The sequence below is a fragment of the Sceloporus occidentalis genome, unplaced genomic scaffold (assembly GCF_023333645.1).
Source record: "Sceloporus occidentalis isolate IW3139 unplaced genomic scaffold, rSceOcc1.0.p SCAF_280, whole genome shotgun sequence".
Taxonomy (NCBI): Eukaryota; Metazoa; Chordata; class Lepidosauria; order Squamata; family Phrynosomatidae; genus Sceloporus; species Sceloporus occidentalis.
The window spans coordinates 174720-199054 of NW_028317260.1; the positions used below are offsets into that span (position 1 = coordinate 174720).

Below are 24335 nucleotides of genomic sequence, written 5' to 3' on the forward strand. Positions count from 1 at the left end.
ATAATTTCAAATATAATTACCAAGATTGTCCAAGATCTTTTTTTCTTGTTTTATAGTATATGTGTGTAATATATATTTTTAGCCTGTTGTGGGATGGGATATGGGCAGGGACGGGCCGACGTGCTGCTCCCATGCTTGGAAACTGATCCAAAGACCTGGGAAAGCAGTTCTTTGCCCAGAGACTCCGAGTTAGACCCAGGGAGTTCCCAGGGGTTCTCATATTTATTCCAGTTCTGAGGCATGTTGAGCATAATTTACTTTTCATTAATAACCCGGTATGATCATTCACAATAATTACAATCAAAGTCTTTCCCGGAAAGACCCATGCCTTTGTGAAGACTCTAAATCATTTCAACACAAACAATAAAAACAGCCACAAGGAGATAATTTAATTTTGTTGGGATTATAACAAGAATTAGATATTGCACAAAACATGAAAAAATACACAGTGTCAATTCTCACATAAATGCGTTTTCTGTGTCATATCTACGGATCAGATAATATGAAATCCTCAAACAGTCTGTGGTGGTCAACCAGCCAATGCTTATTGCCCCATCAACAAGTGATACATCTGATCATAAGCGATCGTTGAGTAGGTTCCAATGGCCGAGGTGCCCTTTTCATAGATATCCCTGTGAAAAAAAGACTGAGGTCTTAGACAAGAACCTACAATACATATAATGTATAAAGTTTCTACTGCAACTAAGTGTTTTCTTTACTAAAATGACATTCTTAGCCTGGGCCGGGCTGGCGATGATGAGACCTGATGAGTCTTGGCACTTTAAGGCCTGTGGCCACCAAATGATGTAACTACAGCCGATGGGATATGAGAGGTCACATGCTACGTTACACATACAACGTGTGGCTGGGCATATCCAACCAACAGCCTCAAATTGCAGCACCCGTTCTGCCCCTGGAGTGGCAGGCCGAGGGGGTATGGAGCCATACCAGCCAAATGGCCCACCAGGCATTTGCCCTACATGTCAGGTAGCTCATTATGTGCCACTATTACAAAGGGGACGGTGAAAACTAACAATAACGTTCTAAGTGAGTATAAGATATGTTGATGCGGAAGGAGAAGAGTACCGTACACCTTGTATGAAGACTGTACTTTACAAAGTATCACTGGCGTCAGATACTTTATATCTCGGTTACATGAACCTAAACCTTTGCACCGCTTGTAACGTGGGTGGATGTGGCTTGTGTTTATGTAAGTTGGGAATCTTTATACCTTGGAGATTATGTGAGCTTTTGACCTTTGCACTGAATGTGATGAACCTTTCAAACCTTACAAAGAGGAATGATCTCTCTATGTAGCGCAAACTCACCGTAATTTATTATATTATTATACATTCTGAATAATATTATGGATAATATTTGTTTTAAAATTTCTTAACATTTGGGAAGCATGTGGGTATGACTCTAAGACAAGATCAACGACTGATTAAGGTTTGAGTCTTTACATCAGGAGAAACGGGCGGACTAGACGGGGGCCGAATGGGGCCGATCTGCCGGCAGATTCTATGATTATGACCTTGATAAAAAAAAAATGTATCCGGGAAGGAACCTTAATATTATGATGAATATGAAATGGGAGATCTTAATATTGTGACGAAACATGCAGAATTGCGCAATGATATTGGGAAGAATGTTGGATCTTCCGGTTATGTTGAAAATGGGTCTTACCACCATATCAGCCAATGGAATGGTGTAAAAATACGTTGGCATGCTAATATGGTGTCCCTGGGCTATGTATGTCATGCTGTCCGTCTCGTCGAATAGTCGTTCTGTCCCTATACATAACCCTCACCTCAGTTTCTTCTCTAGTTCGGTGTTCCTTGCTTTGTCAATGAGCTCCTGTGCTCTGGAAGTCACCTGTTCCCAGGAGTTGGTAATCATGTCCTGCATCTGAGACAGGTACGTAGTGGCCTCGCGCTTCTGTATCCGGAAACTTTCAATCCCTGGGAACAGAGACAGCTTGTGAAAAAAACCAAAGAGGAACGTAACAAATACATTAAAAAGGAGAAGGAAATATCGAAATAAAAGAGAACGCCATTAAAAAGTACTCTAAAAACACATTAAATAAGTCCATGAGCGAAATATCTGTGATGCTAGAGGTTATCCGCCAGCTTTTTCATAACACAATTGACCCTCAGTTATGGGAGTTGAAAAACTGGAAGCATATTTAAAAAATAGCAACAAGCTGGGGATGGCTTAGAATAGTAGGTACCTGTACCAAGCCATTACTTTGTGGGTTGAAATCAATGTTTATAAACTTTCTAAAAACTGTAATAAAGGACATTTATATTGGTTATTATTTATAATATAACGGTTAAGATGATTGTGGTACCAATACAAGATCTCTCAGTATAAGTGGCTGCAGCAGTAGTACTTACCTGTGCTCAGAATCAGTAACATCAGGGTTACGGCTGTGAGTTGTGTTTTGTTCATGGCTTTTTTTGAGTGATACCTCTCCAGGACCTAATGAATAAAGTGCACAGAGTCATCCTCCTCCATCAAGCGTACATTGTATCGAGGATTATAATATAGCATAATGTTGTGGAGTACAATTCCATTGTCTCAAATGGGATTTAAATATATAAAAAAGATTTAACAAAGTGCTGGAGAGAAGTTTGCTTCAAACAAGGAGGCATGTTAGAACATTGTCTAAAAACTAGAGGGTCAGAGGCTTAGATCATTTTACATTGGGGTAGATATATTGAGGTATATATATGTATAAGTTTTGACATATAATGTATCAAATATCAGATGACTATTTTGTCTCCTGAATTACACTAATGTTTGATAATTTATTATTCATAATAGGAAGCTGATGGCATAAGTCCTAAGGTGGTCAATGGTCTTCTAGTTGGAGGACTCTTCTTCAAGTCAATGTTGCTATAAGCCTTGGGCTCTCTTTTTTGCTTCAAATGTTTAGTTTTGCTATATAATAACAGTGTCAGGACTTATATATGAAATCATATGTACATTTGGGGAGGGTTGTTTACTCTACCGCAATGAATCAACAGTTTTTGCATTTAAACTGATATATTAAATAAGAATCTAACATTCACATTCGGAAGAAAACAAGAAAATAACTATAGTTTCCAAACAACAACAAAAAAATAATGCCTAGATTTAAAAATAATAAAGTCAAGGAAATAAATAAATAATATGAAAAATAGTTTTGGATCCAAAAAACGACACCAGTAATATCCCATTTTTGAGCTAAAGAAACTTCTTGTATTCTTATAGGCTTCAGTATTTCTTAGATTTTAACCCTTTATGAATCATAAGGATGGACTACCTAACGCCCGACACAAGGGTTAAAAATCCGAGAGGGTTAGACAGCCAATTGTAAGGGTTAAATACTTACCGACTGGCTTTTCTTCAGCACCAAACTGTAAGATAAGCGAGTAAAAAAAAAAAAATCAGAATCGCCCACAAAGCCTGGCACTGCTGTACTGGAGTAATAGAGGTAGCACTACGAGCCGAGAGAGGCATCAATCCCAGCCAAACCCAACACATGAAATTAACTTTCCCCAACCCCAGCTCTAGCTGTCCCTTTTTTATTATTTTTCTCTTTTTTTCGCTGCCCCATATTTACCCCACCCAAGCTGGCAAACCCTAGGACATCTCTACCGCCTTTACATTCCCATGAACCCAGTTCATCCTCTGGCATTCGCCAGTTCTCTCTCCCCCTTTTGCCTCCTTCCATTCTTACCTCCTCTGCTGATCCCCAGACTCCTACGTTAGATTCTTATATCTATTTTTTTCCTGATGTGTTGTCAGATCTGAGGTTCCAAGTCCAAGCAAACATTGAGATTGGCGATCGGAGGCTCAGAGGTCAGAATGAGACCTGCAACCTCTACTCCTTTTACCAAAGCTAAACTGGGGCACGTCTGGGAAACGTGGGAAACAGAAACATTTTATTTACTTTACTACTATTATTTTATGTGTGTGCGTCGTGTGCTTGTTCTTATGGTCCTGTGGTTGTTAATTATATGAATTTAATAAATATATTAGAATACCGTGAATCATCTTCTATAAAAAAATTGTTTGGTGACAATACCGTGGCTGGGAAAGGCGACCCTGAATGGGATTTACTGTTGAAAACTCACACTGGGAAAATTTTTGTACGTTTTCTGCTTCGTGTAACAAAAGCCTACTTGGCGGACGTTGCCGGGAACCCTATTGACGATACAGACAAGGCTGGTTTGGGGATAATGAGACAGGACTAGCATTTTAACTCCAGCAGCCTTCTAATGGTGTAAGTGAAGCCGACGGCTAGATATGGCAGGCGGGACACGTTATGTTTTATGTATGTTAAGTGTATGGGGTGCTATTGGACGACAGCCCACTGGACATTCGCCTGGTGTGCGAGATGGCCAGTCCAGCTCTGCCTGCAGAAAAGATTATGTGGGTTCCCTTTAAGCATTCAAGCCATCATATAGTGGGATTAAAAGAATGACCATTAATATTATACATATATTTAGAATAGAGAGGTGCTGCCGGTTTCTCCCTCTGTTAAACACAAGAGTCAGTAAACTGACCCCAATACATTTTGAGACCCTGCTCTGTCTATTGGGGGCTAAGAAGTTCTAGCTTTTAGCAAGAGAGAAGGCTAGTATCTGGAGCTGGAGATGGCAGACTCAAGAACTGGAAGAAGTGAGTCTATGGAGTTTGGGGTAGTAGACTTTGGATTTGGGAGATTTGGGAGATGCTCCTCTCTGGAGCTGGAGGCAGGGCCGGCCTTTGGGGTGTGCGACCTGTGCGACCGCACAGGGCGCCACACTCCAGGAGGCGCCGCCGCCACCGTAGCGTACCGCTGCCGCCAGCAGCGTACCTAGCGGCAGCGGCGGCGGTGGCGGGGGGGGGGGCGAGCGGCACCCGGTGCCGCTCATCAGGGGGGCACCCGGCACCCCTCCAGAGACGGACAGTAATGTCCGCCGCTGGAGGAGCAGGCTCGCAAGGGAGCGGTATCGGAGGTCTTTAACAGACCTCCGGCTCCCTTGAGTGATGTTAAGCCGGTTTGAACCGGCTTAACATCACTCAAGGGAGACGGAGGTCTGTTAAAGACCTCCGATACCGCTCCCTTGTGATCCGCGCGGCAACAGCTGCTGTGCACCGGGGTTTGTTGTCAGATCCCGGCGCACAACACTGAAGCCGCGCCCACCGCTGTCCGTGCCCTCTGACCCGGAAGAAGACAGAAGAACTGAAGAAGAAGAACGAAGAGGAGGAAAAGGAGCTGTAAGGAGAAAAGAGGAAAGGTAGGAAAGCATTCAGTGAGAGTGGATTGGTATGTGTGTGGATTAGTGTATATATGTGTGGATTAGTGTATATATGTGTGGATTAGTGTATATATGTGTGGATTAGTGTATATGTGTGGATTGGTATATATGTGTGGATTGGTATATATGTGTGGATTGGTATACGTGTGGATTGGTATACGTGTGGATTGGTATACGTGTGGATTGGTATACGTGTGGATTGGTATACGTCTGGATTGGTATGTGTGTGGATTGGTATATGTGTGGATTGGTATATATGTGTGGATTGGTATATATGTGTGGATTGGTATGTGTGTGGATTGGTAAGTGTGGATTGGTATATATGTGTGGATTGGTATACGTGTGGATTGGTATACGTGTGGATTGGTATGCGTGTGGATTGGTATGCGTGTGGATTAGTATATGTGTGGATTGGTAAGTGTGTGAGAGTGATGGGTGTTATGCTGTACCATTTCCAATGTCTTTTTCATGATCTAATTATGCTCTAAAAGTACATCATAACTCCCATCACTCTATACTGTTCCATACAGTGGCAGAGCTGGGAGGCAGAGGCCTTGCACCCCCACCGCAGGACTCCTGAAAGGTAAGTGAACTTCAAAGAGGGAAAGGGTAGATAGTTAGGAGGGCGTATATAGGGAGAAGGGAGTGAGACAGGGGAAAGGGGGTAGATAGGGAGAAGGGAGTGAGAAGGGGTAGATACGGCAGAAGAGAGTGAGAAGGGGTAGATAGGGCAATCATACTCCTATCATGCCAAGTCTGCGAGTAAATCCTGGAATCTGGGTATGCCTGGGCATGATAGGAATGTGATTGCTGTTAATCATATATATATATGATATATATAGACTTGAAAACCGAAGTTGTTTGTGTGGTTATTTGGAAAGTCCCTGGAGTGCCGGTAACTATTTTTGGACTTATATATATATATATATATAATATTATTTAATTGTTTTCTCCTATTTTGGTGTGTTACTTTAAATAAAAGTGTTAGATTTTTTTATGGTGTTGGGGGGGTCATATTCGGTTTTGGCCAGGTAAATGCTGCACTTTCGGTTTCAGTCCAGAATTCGTTTCGGTGCATCCCTACTACTAAGCCAGACAATTAAGTGGTAGGCCTAGACCACATCAATGTTTGGCGTAGTATATAGTGATTGGGGTTTTGTTACAAGTTTTTATTCCTTTCTTTTTTTGGGATGGGGGGGCGCCAGAGGAGTAGTCCGCACAGGGTGCCAGAACACCTAAGGCCGGCTCTGGCTGGAGGTCACAGACTTGGGGTGTATAGGGAGCTGATAGTCTTTGGAGTTGGGGGGTAGTGGTTTCTGGATCTTAGCGATTCTGATTTTCGGTGTTGGGAGGTGGTGGATTCCGTAGTGGGTTGAGGATCAGGGGTTGGTGGATATTAGTTAACCCCTAAATGACAAAGCCTGTACAATGCTCAAAATGCATTGCTTTCAATGGGTTTAAGGGGTTAATGCTAGTCTGTGAGGTTATGGCAGAGGATTCCCAGCAGTTGAGGGAACAAAGCCCCCGAGGCCTACACTTGTGTGCTCACAACGGTATCTGAATTAGAAGTTCTGATGATGTCACGTCATTGATATAATGTAATCAGTAACCTAGATGGGAGCAGCAGATGCAGAGGACTGCTTCCCAATCTACCCCTCCTCAAAGACGTGAAGTAGGCTCCCCCTTTTCCCCTGAACATAGTTGGATTATTACTCTCCATCAGTGGCGACTCTAGAAACAATATATAGGGGGCACACAAGATACCACAGTCAAACTGGGGGGGCATTAATATTTTCCACCATTAAATCATACCACTGAAAAAACACACACACACACACACACATATATATATATATATATATATATATATATATATATATATATATATATATATTGCCAAAAGTAATGTGCTATGGAATTATACTTTTGTTATTGGACAATACAATACTTGATCATTCAACATGGGAAGCCTGAAGCCACAATTTAGTACGACTAATCCTTAAAATCCTTTAAACAACACAATACCTTAACTTTTCCACTAAATGATTTCAGAGCCTAATATTAGTCCCTGCTGCCGATATATATATAAATATATATATAAATATTAGACCCTGCTGCCGATAGCAGGTATAGATCAACACATTAACACACAAACCCAGCTTTGCATGTATAGATCAATTGAAATTCACTTGTGATCTCAGCACTGAAGGTATATATCAAATAAACAGAATCAGACATACAAATCCTGTATTTGCAGGTATACAATAATAATATATGAAATGTAGCATTGCAGGTATAGATCAAATTAATACATGGAAACAGCCTTGCAGGTATTAATCAACTGAACAAGACATACAAACCCTGTATTTGCAGGTATACATAAATAATGTATGGAAACATAGCATAGCAGATATGGATCTACAGAAGAACACACAAACCAAGCTTTGCAGGTACAGATCAATTGGAATTCACATAAAAACACGGCATTAAAGGTATATTTAAAACCCCCTAAATTACAGGGATAGATCACAGGTTGCACACCCCAACCACGCTGCCCACATAGAACCTGGCCAGCACCCAGATAACACACATAAGATTTGCCATCTTTGCCCCATATACACCCTGCCTGTGCCATCTTGTTACTGGAGTCAAGCTATCAGACACTTTAAAATCAGTGGTCATGCCATCAGACGCTTTTTCATTAGATTAGCAAAAGGTGCATTAGACCTGGAAATGAGTTCTCACACAAATATATCTCCCTGCAAAATTAGATACGTTTATTAAACAAATTAAAAGTAAATATCCGCTCATATCTAGCAAATTACCTTTTATAACATTTCTGCATATATTACAAAATTCCACCGTTGGACCAACACATTTACACTGCACATATCTCACACACACACCCCTATATAATATCTTACAATATGGTGCATTTTTACTGTGGAAATTTAAAGATATAGCACCCCAATTACCAGCGCAGTACTTGATCAATGTCGTATTTCAACATTCTACATGGGGTTAAAAAAAAATCCCCCATTGGACCAATACAGTTACACTGCAGATATCTCAAACACATGCCGCTCTATTATTTCTGAGAATATGGTGCATTTTTACTGTGGAAATTTAAAGCTATAGTGCCCCAAATATCAGCAAAGTAGACAGCAACCGTCATTTTTCAACATTCTACATTGGGTTAAAAAATATTACCCCATTGGACCAATACAGTTACACTGTATATATCTCAAACACATAACCCTCTATTATTTCTGAGAATATGGTGCATTTTTACTGTGGAAATTTAAAGCTATAGCGCCCCAAATATCAGCCCAGTAGACAGCAACTGCCATTTTTCATTCATTCTACAGGGGTTTAAAAAAAAATTCCCCAGTGGACCAATACAGTTACACTGCAGATATCTCAAACACATGCCCCTCTATTATTTCTGAGAATATGGTGCATTTTTACTGTGGAAATTTAAAGATATAGTGCCCCAAATATCAGCCCAGTTGACAGCAACCGTCATTTTTCAACATTCTACATGGGGTTAAAAAAAATTCCCCCATTGGACCAATATAGTTACACTGTATATATCTCGAACACATAACCCTCTATTATTTCTGAGAATATGGTGCATTTTTACGGTGGAAATTTAAAGCTATAGGGCCCCAAATATCAGCCCAGTAGACAGCAACTGACATTTTTCAACATTCTACAGGGGTTGAAAAAAATTCTCCCATTGGACCAATACAGTTACACTGCAGATATCTCAAACAAGTGACCCTCTATTATTTCTGAGAATATGGTGCATTTCTACTGTGGAAATATAAAGCTATAGCGCCCCAAATATTAGCCCAATACATAGCAAATGGTTTTTTTTTTAAATCTACAGGGGTTAAAAAAAATTCCCCCATTGGACCAATACAGTTACACTGCAGATATCTCAAACAAGTGCCCCTCTATTATTTCCGAGAATATGGTGCATTTTTACTGTGGAAATATAAAGCTATAGCGCCCCAAATATTAGCCCAATACATAGCAAATGGGATTTTTCTAAAATCTACAGAGGGTTAAAAGAAATTCCTCCATTGGACCAATTCAGTTACAGTGCAAATATCTCAAACACACCATCCTCTATGATTTCTGAGAATATGGTGCATTTTTACAGTGAAAATTAAGAGCTATGGTGCCCCAAATATCATCCCAGTGGACAGCTAATGGGATTTTTCAACATTCTACATGGGGTTAAAAAAATTTCCCCCATTGGACCAATACAGTTACACTGCAGATATCTCAAATACATGCCCCTCTATTATTTCTGAGAATATGGTGCATTTTTACTGTGGAAATTTAAAGCTATAGCGCCCCAAATATCAGCCCAGTAGACAGCAACTGACATTTTTCAACATTCTACAGGGGGTTAAAAAAATAATTCCCCATTGGACCAATACAGTTACACTGCAGATATCTCAAAGACATGCCCCTCTATTATTTCTGAGAATATGGTGCATTTTTACTGTGGAAATTTAAAGCTATAGCGCCCCAAATATTAGCCCAATTCATAGCAAATGGGATTTTTCAAAAATCTACAGAGGGTTAAGAAAAATTCCTCCATTGGACCAATTCAGTTACAGTGCAAATATCTCAAACACACCATCCTCTATTATTTCTGAGAATATGGTGCATTTTTACTGTGGAAATTTAAAGCTATAGTGCCCCAAATATCAGCCCAGTAGACAGCAACCGTCATTTTTCAACATTCTACATGGGGTTAAAAAAATACTAATTTTGCAGGGAGATATATTTGTGTGAGAACTCTGCAAAATCCACTAAAAATTTTAACATTATATGATTATTATCACTTTTCCAGGTCTAATGCACCTTTTGCCAATCTAAAGAAAAAGCGTCTGATGGCATAACCACTGATTTGAAAGTGTCTGATAGCTTGACTCCAGTCATCTTGTTCCCCAAGGCTCAAACATCCTGCTAGTGCCATCTTTGCCCTTCCACAATTATACATCTATGATACACACAAACACATTAACTCATGCTCTCCCTCATTCAGACAAATCATCCACATATTAACTCATGCTCTCCCTCATTCAGACAATTCATCCATTTTAAGAAACTACACCCCTTGGAGCTTCAAATGAGGGGCTACATGTATTTCTAGGACAAAAGTTGAGTGCAGAAATAATGATGGAATATGTCGCTTTGGCTAGAAAATATGTTTTTTCTAACCATAGCGACATGTTCATTTGTGTCTTGCGCACTCCAGGTTTGAACTAGAAACACATGCAGCCGCTCATTTGATGCGCCAAGGGATGTCGTTTTTGCAAATGTGTACTTTTTGTGCCATAATTTAACTTCCTACGTGAGCAGTAATGCCACGTCAAGGCTTCAACCCTAATTACTGACCATTCACATGCCTTTCATATCTCCATTCACTCAAAGAAGCACACGCCATTCTTTCCATACATTCACTCACAGAAGCACACACACCATTCTTTCCCCTTACAATCCCAAAGAAATGATGGTAAAGGGAGAAAAAAAATCACTTTTACAGCAAAAAAAAAAGTTTTGCAGTAAAAATGCAAGGCGCTCCAGGGATGATATGGTTACTCACGTACCACACAGGCTAAATGGCTGATTTAAAGAATATTTGCATTTCATCAGGATTTCAAAAATTGCCTCCCTCTACCGTTGGCTAAATTTAACCCCATGGTCAAAGGGATCATAGGATTAAAATATCAAAATATTTGAGGTTGTTGGCTCCTCATCAGTCTGGTTGCAGCTTGCTGTCCAGGGGTTAAATGGGAGGAGGTTTAATTGCACCTCCCCCGATACATTAATCTGGTTTTGGTAGCAGTATAAACTGCTTTGTGTGCCCACTATGTAGGAGGTGAGAGTAGGATCTCACCCTATTGAGAGTGTGCCTTGACGTGGCGGGTGAGCTTAATTATGCTTTGGCCAATTCATATAACCAAAACCTCTCATTTATATTATGTTTATATATTTGTTGCCAACTTTATTAGGGTGAGAAGCGCAGACAGTATTTTGTTTTTTGTATACATTGTACAGCCAATACACTGTATTTGCAGCATGCTTACACCTGTTTGGTAGGCCTCATATTATACATTTGTATTATTTGAGCCTGAGACTAGCTCAGCGCCCCGACATTTTTTCTTTTCCCTGTTTGCACATATTTGAGGTTGTTGGCTCCTCATCAGTCTGGTTGCAGCTTGCTGTCCAGGGGTTAAATGGGAGGAGGTTTAATTGCACCTCCCCCAACACATTAATTTGGTTTTGGTAGCAGTATAAACTGCTTTGTGTGCCCACTATGTAGGAGGTGAGAGTAGGTTCTCACCCTATTGAGAGTGTGCCTTGACGCGGCGGGTGAGCTTAATTATGCTTTGGCCAACTCATATAACCAAAACCTCTCATTTATATTATGTTTATATATTTGTTGCCAACTTTATTAGGGTGAGAAGCGCAGACAGTATTTTGGTTTTTGTATACTTTATTTATTTTTGCAAATTTCAATACATGGCATTCATTTTAAACAATATTTTTTCAGACTAATTAATTTAGCCTTTGAAGTTAAGGAAGGTAGCGTTCATTTTAGTTGGGCAGGTCATCGATATGGACACTGACAAGGAGGTATCTTAAGGAGCTGATGAGTATGGCCACCAGCTGACTCACAACCTCCAGCCCGCCATGTCAGTTCCAAAGGAAAGTCCGTAGACGTATGAAGGGTTTCTCCGATGGGAATAACTTCATAGGCCAATCTCTTGGGGATATTTTGCAGATTATTAAACTAGCTGTTTGTTTGACTTATGGTTGGCTTGAGTTCTTGAGGTTGGCACCTTCTAACTGTCTTCTTTCCTGAAACGCTTCTGCACAGACTCAACCCAAGTCTGTGTCTTATTCTCAATCCACTGCAAGGTGTTCTCGGTTGAGTATCTCAGATGATCCTCATAGTATGTGTGCAAGTATTCTCCAGTAAGGTTAATTGCTCCTTGAACCTTATTAAAAGCATTCCTACAAACACCAAAATACAGTAACAACGAGTAAGAGATCTTTTACATTCAAGTCCACCCAATATTCTTAGAATTATGTATACGGGTCACAAAAAGGGTTGATTATTAGAAGAACTACTGTTCTACTCACCCAAACATATTCCATAGTGGTGAACTTGTGACCTTTTCCACCAAAGGTCCCGTGTATGGCTTTACGTACTGATCCAATGTGCTTTCTAATATGGTGGAGACCCTCCAGTCATCGGATTGCATTTCGGTGGGGAGCCCAGAAACGTGTGACCCTTTATACAATAATAGAGTGTGAGGTCACGCAATGAATAGAGAAATAAAAAGAAAGAAAATAACCATATTTCTGAAGCACAGGTGTAAAAAATGCAAAGAGAGAACCAGTAGATTAGACTGGGGTTATACAAGCATAAAAACTAATTTATGCATTTTACTGCTGGGAAGCTGAGAACTAGTAATGATTTAACATTACAGCAAATATCTACATCTTTGGTATAATAGACTATAATCTTGTAAGACCAGGGCCGCCTTCTACTTCTGTACCATTGTGTCTTAAGTATGCTTCCGTTCCTGTATATTGTTAATTTAAATGTAATTGTAATTGTGCTACAGACTCTGCTGATGCTCTACAAATAAAAAGTCGTAATTACAGTTGCACAATCCATGTGTGCTGACATCACCTGTGAACACTTCCACTCGGTGATGACATCAGAACACACAAGGAACTCAATCGAGATACAAGGGCCAGGTATTAGATAAAGGCGATATATGGAGCCACAAAATGAAGCAAGAAAGAGCCAGAAAGGGGAGAGAGGAACCTAAAAAACCCAAATGACAAAGGGGGGGGGGCAAAAAAAACTTGAAGAAGAGGGGATGTCAAAGAGCAAAAAAGTAAAGGGAAGATAAAAATAAATAAGAAAAATTAAAGAAAAACCCAATTTGCATGTAACATGCATCTTTAACCCCTTAAGGATAACAGGCGGTCCCTAAACCCATTGAAAACAATGCATTTTGACCCCAAATGTGTAAGGGCTTTTTCATTAAGGGGTTAATTAACTATAAAGAACAGAGGGCCGGGATCTAGCGCTTACCCAAAAGACACAACAGTCCCAAACTCCAAATATATATCGAAACCCTCATTGTGGTGGATTCTGTGAAATACAAAATAGTAAAATGTTAAATATTATGACACTGTATGCTATGTATTGACATGACTTCACATTTGTGCATTTGTTGATGCTCTCATGACATCATCATAGGATGTAATATGCAGATACCAGTGTTTGTGGTCTGGCTCTTTCTCAGTCACTGGTTTCCAGTCGATAAAACTTGTATATTGACCATTACTGGGAACGAGAGGTCATGCAATAGATTTGGTCAGATTGGATGTAATTACCCTTGCTCGCCACTAGAGGGAGGTAGAGATGTTACCTCTAAACATTGGAAGAGGAAGAGGTCCCTATGTGTCTAGGTCACAGTTGGCTACTATTTTAGTCTGTTGCGCCATATAATATTTAGAAGCATAGGTCGAGCCCACCAGACACCATTATTGATGTATTTTAACAAAATATTTCGATTTGTAAAGCCAATGTGGAAGGCATATAAACATCGCTAAGGATTGCTTGTGACCCGTTGGTCTTTGTTGAGTCAACATTAACTTATGACATTTAACTACTCTAGACAAATCTCATTGGGTCTTTTAGCCATCTTATAGTCTGTGACCTTCCTAATGTTAACTGGCCGATACCTACACGCACCCAGGGTTGATCCTATATAAGATTTCCAGTTGGTGATTTTGCTCCCAGTATGTTATGGTTGATATGAGGACCAGTATTCTTCATGATGGGCTATTTAAGGGTTAATGTGCGAAGTGTTTCGGCATCAGCTCGTTTACAAAGTTCCCAGTTATAGAGATAAGCTAACTTGTTGTTTTTCTTACCAGATACCACACAAGATCCATTCTGTCCCTAAACCCCCCACCATGCATTGGTACATAGGCCACTAGAAATGTTTCTTCTAACCCACAGTTTAGTGAATAAACCCCAATATTAGACCAGCGTTCCTGCCTTATTTTGCTTCCTCGGAATGTTCCACTCACCTGTCTCTTGTCTCCTGGATGTGTCTCTCTCTCTTTTTCTGTCGCTTGTCTAATTTCAGTCCTTATCTCAGTTTTTTGATCTCCTGATCCGTGTCAATGTCCAGTCCTTGACTTTTTTAAGCAAATAAAGCAAAGACAAAGCTTAAAAAATTGTGAATGAAGCATAATTATGTGGGGGTTTTTTATATTCCGTATAAGCAAAATGTGTCCCCCCCCCCTTAAACTAGCATCCTAAATATATATTTGTAGATTGTAAGCTGTAAGTCAAATAGTTATGTTAGAAATTGTTACAAATAATAATATAACTAATATATAAATATTGCATTTATTATTATTTATTAAAGAAAAAGCAAGAATTCAGCTAATCTAAGGCATAAACACTGGGGATTTCTTTACACTGGTCATATATATAGCTTTACATTGCAGGAGTCTTAGTGTGTTAAGGTGCAGTTCTGCCCCACTGATTCAGCTCCTTGCTAAGCAATATAGCCATGAAAAATTAGGAAGAATGATGGAATCTCCGATATTTATGCCTTAGATAGGTGTTTTTTTGATTGGTATTCCCTGGGAATCGGCTCAATTTAAACATACATAGGATAGGCATATGGGGTAGTTAACACATGCATAACAAATATACATTAACACATACAGATGCATCAGGAAACATCTGCTGGGAGTCTGTTTCGGGTATCTACTACCTCTGTAAAGTAGAAATTCCCTACAGCAAGTTGAATATTCACAACTCTGTATGCATTGCTTTTGGAGAAGGTTTGAAATTATATATAATGGGGATCCATTTATTTATTTAGTAGATTTGTTAATTGTAGTGACGCTCTCTACAAAAAGTATAGAAAAGTCGTGGGGTTTGGGAAAACGTATCGTTAAAAAATAGTCACTTTTTTAAAAAGACCTTTGACCTTATTGCAGACAACGTGGAACTTTTGCGAAAAATAGGAAATTCTGTGCCAACAATTAGACTTTTCCAACAAACTATGTATTAAAGGGAAAATATATTACATGGAAACTGGCAAATCGGCCCCATTCGGCCCCCGTCTAGTGTCCCGTTTTCCTTCTGTAAAGACTCAAAGCTTAATCAGTCGTTGGTCTCATCTTAGATTCAGGAGTCATATGTCTATCCCATGCATGTTTAATACCCTCGCCGTATTACCCTCTACCACTTCTGCTGGGAGGCTGTTCCACTTATCTATCATGGTTGAAACCATGTAATTATTCTAATAACTATTAATGTTTTGTGTTTCTTTGAGGGTCACTGATGATAATACGTAAAAGAACTGATCATAGCCATTCTTGTTATCCTCCCCCATTACACTACAAACCAGTTCCGACTCGCCCGTTGTCAGATATATACTAGTAGGATCAGCAAACCGTGTCCTTATCGGTGTGGGGGTATTACTGGTCTTAAATGTTACAAAATGCTGTGTGCAAAGTACAGCAGAGAGGACACACATATATATATATATATATATATATATATATATATATATATATATATATATATATATACAAAATCAATAAAAAAAAATCAAAATTTCAGTTGAGGGGGGGCATCCCATCCCCCGCATACAAAATAGGATTATGAATACCGCCTCCTGCGTGATACAGCTAACAAAAAAAAAACAGTTGATCTTACCGGATCTAACAAATTACTACCAAAATCAATAAAAACTATTCCAAATTTCAGTTGAGGGGGGGCAGCCCCCCTCATTAAATATTCATTATCTCAGTAATTAGACTAAATCTAACAAAAATGTTTTCTGATCTAACGCGGAGCTATCACAATCTATAACAGTTTGTTGAAATTGTTTGTTGACGGAGAGGAAAAAGAGACAGAGGGATCTGGGGGCACAAGATAAAGACTTAGGGGTATGGGATTTTAATGCTTCCCAGGTGGATCCTAAGCTTTGCCGTAGACTCCGAAGGAGGAAATCTGTAGAAATCTGTAGAAATTTTAATTCAACCCCATTTAGATGACAAGGTCCTTTTGACACAACTGTTGTAAACCGTACCCCTGGAACAAATTAACTTTAAAAAGCAGAAGACCAAAAATGGGTCTGTCATGGTCAAAGGTGAGCAGAGTGAGAGACAACTGGCATCAAGTCCCAACTCATTTGTCTCCATAAAATATAGAATTCATGGCAAGCTCATGGTCATAGTATATATAAATAGTGTATATAAATAGTTCATTAGAAAGATGATGTCATAAAACATATTTAAGTTTTATTATAGAATATTATTCAATAAAGACATGTTTGGAGATAAGGAATGGTTATGATAAGCCTTTCCACACTGGTGATGACCTATGGATCCAAGTGGACTTCATCTCTTGTAAACTGTGTGATAATCCTGCTTTAGGAAATATCCAACTCCAGTTTCCCAGGTCCATGGAGGCATCGGGTGTTCAGGATAATACTTGGTAAAATACTATTTTTTTAATATATTAATTAGAAGAAATAGCAAAGTTCTGGCAGGATCATGGCTCTCAAGGACCGAGCCTGATGTTCCCGTTCTAGGTAAAAGCATGAGATGGAGGGATCACAGGAGAAGACCCATTAGAAGATAATAAATGCTACAAAAGAGTTGTATCTCATTGTAAATTCATGGTTGGTCATTGTTACCCCACCACAAACTTTGTGCATTTTTACCGTGTAGAGAACCCAAATCTACCCCAATTTCCCTTCTTTACAAAAAAAATTATACACTCAGATGATACGGATCCTGTTTATTTACTGGCCATGTTGTGACGGTTGGTTACACGAAGCTTATACAATATTTTTTTATTAATGGAGAACATTGGGAAAGCGGTAGAGGGTCATCGAAGCAGGATCCGTTTTCTCATTTAAGAGGATGGCGTGAACTTCTCCTTCACGTTCTTGAATGTGTCACTGAACCAATCCCTGTGTAGATAAAGAATTAGAAGGTGTTAAACCAACATATCTGCTAAATATTTACTAAACCTTGGGACTATAACTAATAAGAAGTAAAGTACCTTGTCTTCGTAGCAAATTCGCTCTTATGGAGCTTCTCAAATGCAGTCTTTGTTTTTTCGCCCACTTTAGTTGCGAATTCCCGAACTGAGGAACCGAAGGATTCAAAATGGTCTTTTACGGAAGACGAGTCTTCCGAGGCTGAGGTGGGGCCTGATTGGACCAGGAGAAGACAAAAGTTAAATCAGTCTATCATACTTGGTCATAAAGTGCACCAGGCTCAACCCTTCCGAGTAGCCGTGTGTATCCTGATCCAGAAGAAGCCAAGAAAAACACCCAAAGGAGACCTTTATCCGATATACCAAAAATGTAAAAAAAACACTTTTTATGTTTTTCTGTTCTTAAGCTATAAAATAATGTTTTTCCGCTCTGACATCACACCTACATCCACCAAAGTCATAGCCATGACAGCCTATGATCCTTCAGCTAAGATTTCCTACCAGTCCATGCAGAAAGTTATATCTCACCTCCAGTTTACATTACTTTAGAGCTATAGCTTATTAAATGCTACTCTTTTGTTTTTGGGGGGGTCAGATTGGTTTTCAAAATGTTATGTTAAAAATGTAATATGGATTAAATAAAAAAAAAAAATATATATATATAACATGGTCTTTCTCTTATACATCGAAAAATACATAAAAAAAAATAATGGAGGTGATTTTACATGAATACTTATGTGAAAAGGAAAATAAAATATGATTTATAAAGTTGTACAATATCTAGGATCAGGGACAATATAGAACGCGACAGCCCCTCTTTAACTATGTGAAACGTACCGGCCATTACGAAGAGCGCGACCACGATCACGGAAACCGCTAGTAACAGCTTCATCTTCTCTGGAGAAAGACAAAAACTAGAAAAAAAAAACTAAAAAAAAAAAAAAAAGATTAAACTGAAGTATAAAAAAACTTCTAAAGGAAATATAATTATTTATTTATTTATTTATATACATATCACATATCACACTCCTTGGATACGTTGCCTTCAGCCAAGTCAAGTCACTAATGGACAAGTAAACCCCGTGATATGGCTATCATGATATGGCTATAACATGTACGATCCCAAATGTAAAGAACTTCATGTAAACAGGTCGTTTTATGAAAAAAAGCCAATTTTATGCTAGATTATTACCCTGTTACTCTACTAACAAAGAAGTGTTTAACTAATCACTCAACCACCCCCCCGTATCCAATTCAAACTAATCTGCTAATTACAGACGAAAGCCAAACAAAGGAACATTGAATTCATCTGATAACCAACAAAAACAACTAAATTTCTTCAAAAAAATTATAGCTAACCAGTTAAGGATTAACCCATAACTAGCCACCTATACCAGTATTAAAACTTAACAAGTCCGTAATTGGGATGTCTAACTAGCCACCTAAACTTAGATGGGGGCTTTTTTGTTTGTCCTACGGGAAAAAATCCGTAAGGAAATTAAGCAAATAACCAATAAAAATAGATTTATAACCCCCCCCCCACAAAAAAAGGAATTCTGTCCCGTGACCACTAATCACTATAGGAGAAATTCCTTTAACTAATCCCCCGTCCCAGTGGGTGGACAATTAAACGTAACAAAGGGTTCTTCTAAATTCAGTTGGTTTATTTCAGAACATTCCAGATCTTAGTAAATAGCCCCTTCAATATGTTGAAAAGTTGTTTATTATAACTTTTTTTCTTGTTAGGGGAAATTCTAATTCCAAAACCCAGCCATAATACAAGGGTTAAAAAAAAGAACATTAACGTGTGATGTCATAAAGAGATATGATGCAATCAGCCCGTTAGCGTGCTGCAGTTTTATTTTCTTTTAAAATTAATAACACACAGCGGAATGATGTCCTAAATAACAAAGGGTGCGTATATACTTGGGACTTTCGCAATGATTTGACCATCAAACGCTTTGAAATTTTAACCCTTTTAAACCCTTAGACAATTCAAACTACCGAAACTTTCACAGCAGATCACAAAAAAAGTTAAATAAAGTAAATAGAGGTCAGTAGGGGGTTTTCAGCATTGTGCTGGGTAGAGACTCACCTCTCTGCAGGATAAAATGCTTCTGATCCTGTGATTACATCCAAACATCCTCTTATGGCCTCTGGAACCTCCCATGGGATGCCTCCCACTCACAAAAACAGGAGCCTCCCACGGCCACCAACGACCATTGTTTCACCTAAGTGACGTGGGAGACCTACTGGTGACAAACATATTCCTCGACTTGTTGGTTTCGGAGGGTTTTGCTCTATCGTGTCCTGCGTGGGAGGGTTGGCGAGGCTGGCAAGAGTCTATTGGCTCCTGATCTGCTCTGACATTATGGGCCACCACCTGAAGCACTTTTATGGTTTTTACTTGCAGCTCCACGTCTGGCCACCAAGGCTCCTTGAGTAAGAGGTCCTCTGGGAAAATGAGGACCTCCTTTGTTCATAAATTATGGGTTTCTTTAACTTTCTTGTGTGTTCTCTTTCTGTAAATACATTTCACATTGAGTGCCTCGCCTGCCAAATCTGTTCGGCAGCTTTTATTAGTGAGGCGAGTACCTGGACTTGGCCCCCTAGGTGGACCGGCGCCAGTCCTTCCCTGGTGGCCTGCCACAATGATGATGTGTCTTTTATCAGCACCAAAGGCTGATGTACGTACGCAGGTCAAATACCATTTGGCATGAAAGCAACTTTAGACAATTAGATCATAATATAATATAATATAATAATAATAATATAATCAAATGGTTACATTAATTAAAAATGTTATTCAGTCCTTTGATGTGAAAAAAGTGTCCAATTAAGGGTCACGAATGGACACCAGATCCCCGAGTCTTCTTTCTTTGGGGGGGGGCGAACTCCTGAAAGGGACATGCGACCCCTTCCTTCCCTCTTCTGCCCAAAGGCATGCAGAAGGGCCAGATCTTCTTGGTCCCTGAAAATGTCACCTGGGCAAAGTGGCCACTGACGAGGGCTACCTAAAAAAGTCCTAGGGGGATCAGGTCTGCCTTGGCCATTTTCTGTGAGTCAAAAATGCTAAATACTATGTCAGCGATTAATAAAAATACTAAATGTGAAAAAAAACATTTAAATCAAAAATAAGTCACCATTCTATGCCCCAGCTTGTATTGCTTGTCTGGGGCTCCAAGCTATTTCAGCCTTAAGGCCAGAGAACCGAGCTTTCCCTCTCTCACAGGTACTCGCTTCATCTTAGCCGAAAGGCAGAGAAGCGGTATTTTACGGTGCTGTACTGGAAGGGAAAAAGGGAACGCACCAAACAACCGGTTTAGTATTTGGTGCATGCTGACATCCACTTATGGTGACTTTTCTTATGTGGTGGAGAGGTCCATCTTAGCTTGAGATGGGTCCATCATGGAGCTTGGCTTATCCTGCTTAACTTACACACTTCCCCACCTATTGTATTGCAAACAGAACTCAAGATCCCATCTCAAAAGTGATAGATATTACGGAGTGTGACCAAAGAAGTGCATTATTTATAGGCTCTCAGCACGTATAGCCTGGAGGAGAGGAGAGAGAGGGAGTGGAAGGCATTCCAATACTCTGGGGGAATCAACAAAGTTAAACCTTAAAGGAGGATGGTAAACTTCAAAATAGGAGACGTCTTGGAAGAAGAGGCTGTTGTCTGAAATGAGAGGCCCTGAAGGCTTCGTTTTAATGTAAAGTATTTCTTCAGCAAGACAGTGAGGGATAAGAGGATTCAACTTCCAGCAGAAGTGGTAGAGGTATTTAAACATACTGGGGCTAGGAATAAGGTTATCCTAAGATAAAACCAGGAGCCAAATAATGTTACAAGGTTCTCCGCTGGCTACATGTGCCTGCCTAGTGGAGTGGAGTGTATCTTTCCCCTGGTTTCGGTGCCCTCGATGTAGAATACATTACGGTGTATCATTGTGATGACCCTGTCCTGCTCACTAGACCTTTGGATACCAGCCCTCCACCATCTCCATGTCCATTCTGGGTGGTTCCAGGTGTGTTCTAGGTTACCATTCTTTGTAAAGGCCACCAGAACAAAGACAGAGTACCTCCACGTCACTATGTGCTGCAGAATCTAAAACCTTGGATTTGATGGCAGATCGGCCCCATTCGGCCCCTGTCTAGTCTGCCCGTTTCTCCTGCTGTAACAGCTCTAGGACCCCATTTACCTTAATCTGGCCTTGCCTCTATGTAATAATATAGGTAACAACCGATACCCCAGATGCCACAACATCCAATACACTCAATCACGATTGGCTGTGAGTGATGGGGGCTGTTGTCTGCATCGGCTAGAGTGTTAGGTGTTGCTTATCAGTAAATAATACGTTGCTCTGGGGGGATGGTCACACTTGTGTGTAATAGGATTAGCAGATTAGTCACTGGAAGAAGAGAATGAAAGGTGCTTTCAATACAAGCATGAATTGGTGTTTGCATTGAAATGTCAGGCGAAAAATAATATCCCTAAAGAAAATTGGTGTGACCTCTGGAAAGCGTAACAATAAAACAAGGCTTGGGAATGGAGGTTCTGGGTGTAGGCGCATGAATGAACAATGAGGGCCTAGGGAAGGTTAAAGAAGGTAGAATATGGGGAGGTCACAGGTAATAATCATACCTGGGGACTTTCTAAATGAGCGAACACTGAGATTCTTGAAATAGTAACCCTTGATGGCTCCTTGACTTCTTATCATTTCCTTTGCCCCTTTACTTGAGTCACCTGCATTCAAGCAGGGATATCAACACACTGGTATCAAACGCACCAACTTGGAGCAATATATATGATCACCGCATGCTAGAATAGGAAGGAGTCAGATCCAGACTGTGTGACCCTCACCCTGAGACCCCGAGATTGGTGCAAAACCCCCGAGACTTCGGGTCAAACGATGAGAGTTCCCAGATATGGCAATAATTGTAAGTATGAGTTAAAAAAAAGTTTTTAAAGAACATCAGAAGCATTAGAAAAAGTTACAAAGTGACAGATGAGTGACCTCTAGTAACGAGACGGGTTTATTAGGAAGAGCGAGGTTATGGTGGAGCAGATGGGATAGACTTTCACGAGGTGGAAGAAAGAGTGAAGGACCAGACCAGAACTTTCATTTTGGTAAAAAGGGGAAATATTACAATATCGGGTGCCAATTTGAGTTAACTGACCCTGGACTGAATGAGGAAGAGGAGAGATGAAAGAACGCTGGATGGGAAATGATCCAAACCCACCATGTAGACCCCATCTCCAGAAGGATGTAGACGTTCAAAGGAGGAGAAATGTTAGAACAAGAGGCTGGAATCTAAAACTAGAGGGCCAGAGGCTGAGATGGAACGGAGGAACGTTTTACTTTACTGAGAGGGTGGTAGATAAATGGAACAGCCTCCCAGCAGAGGTGGTACAGTTTAATACAATACGTTTAAAAATGCATGGGATAGACAATTAAGATGGGACCTTGTAGAAAGCGTTATATCTAGTATGGAAGCGTCCGTAAGTGGGTTGGTTACTTAATCAACTAAGTCCCTTTTATTATATGCATTCTATATAATGTCCGGTGGTACTTTATATGGGGCCGGTCATAAAAATCTATGTTTGTCCCCGGAAATAAATGCCCAGTGTAGCAGCCCTAGAAGCACTGACTGCGTGATCAAATAGTAAAGTGCGCTCGAGAGATTGTTGATCAGAATGCAGTAGGACGACGGCCAGCGTTTGAAGTCCAACCATTACTCCGGGGCCCTTTATCAGAGGCGAGTTTGTTTGCCAGGCCATTTGCCAGAGAGAATGTATTAGGCAAGACCTCGGCATTGCTTCATCCAAATCCCCCTACAGACCCCTATAGTTCCCCTATAGACTAAAGTAATTGTTGTACCATTTATGATATCCTTCTTAAGTTTGCGTTTCTTAAACCTCACCAAACGAACCTCAGGTTTCCTGACGTCTTCATGACCTAATTATTTTGCACACAAATAGATTGTAAGCTCACAAGACCAATACCCTCTTTATTTGTGTACCAGTGTGTCTTAATGTCCATTTCATGGTTTTGTTACCCCCCTATTGTATTAGCGCTGCGGAATCCGCTCAATAAATAAAACGTAACTGAATATAATATATAATAAGTGTATATAACATGTCTGTGTTTAGTATTTTATTTACAGGGGGTTTGGGATATTTTCGTATAATTATATTGAGGATGTTTTTTTAGGAAAAGCCCCTTTAAAAACTGGAGCAGGCGAATGTTAGCAAAGTAACCTTTGGACAAGTTGCTTAACATTGTGTTCTAAATCATGCTTTTTTATGACTAATAATCTACTGGCTGTTTGTTGATCTCCCTCCAGAGCGGCAGGCCAGCGTTTAACCTGTCGTAACCTCTATCACGGCCTCAGACTCTGCTTCCTCTACACGGGCCTTCTATCTCTCTCTGTTTACACACACATATATATATATATATACACCATCTGGACAAAAGTATTGGGACACCTGACCGTTACACCAACAGGGACTTTGATGACATCACATTCTAGATACATAGACTTTTATACGAAGTCGGTTCACCCTTTGCGGCTTCCACTCTTCTGGGAAGGGTTTTCACAAGATGTTGGGGAGTTTCTGTGGGATGAGTTTGGGGAGGAAGAACTTGGCCGTCCTGACCTCAACCCCATCGAAAACCTTTGGGATGAACTGAAACGGAGATTACAAGCCGGGCGTCTCGTCCAACATCAGCCCCTGACCTCACAAACGCTCTACTGGATAAATGGGCAAAAATTCCCAAAGAACCTCCCCAAAATCCTGTCTTCCTCCTCTGTATCATCCCCATGTATATACTTTGAGGAAATGGTTCCTACAACTTCCTGTGGTTTATGTAAGGTCACCTCTATTTACTTGTGAAAGGTCTTGCAAGGCAAGTGAATGCCGAATGAACCCGCGTGTCCTGATCAGTTTTTCTATG

The 24335-nt window shown here is 40.1% G+C and overlaps 1 protein-coding gene across 1 annotated transcript in view; it reads right to left on the bottom strand.

Annotated features, from left to right (window-relative positions):
* Positions 1–544: 544 nt before the first annotated feature.
* The window catches only part of LOC149275552 (uncharacterized), a 28759-nt gene continuing 4968 nt past the window's right edge, over positions 545–24335 (bottom strand). The window contains exons 4-8 of the mRNA XM_089504584.1: positions 18217–18276; positions 3377–3401; positions 2397–2481; positions 1811–1961; positions 545–632 (exon numbers count right to left, since the gene is read on the bottom strand). Of these exons, the coding sequence (XP_089360710.1) occupies positions 545–632; positions 1811–1961; positions 2397–2481; positions 3377–3401; positions 18217–18276 (409 nt within the window). The remainder of the gene's footprint in view (positions 633–1810; positions 1962–2396; positions 2482–3376; positions 3402–18216; positions 18277–24335) is intronic.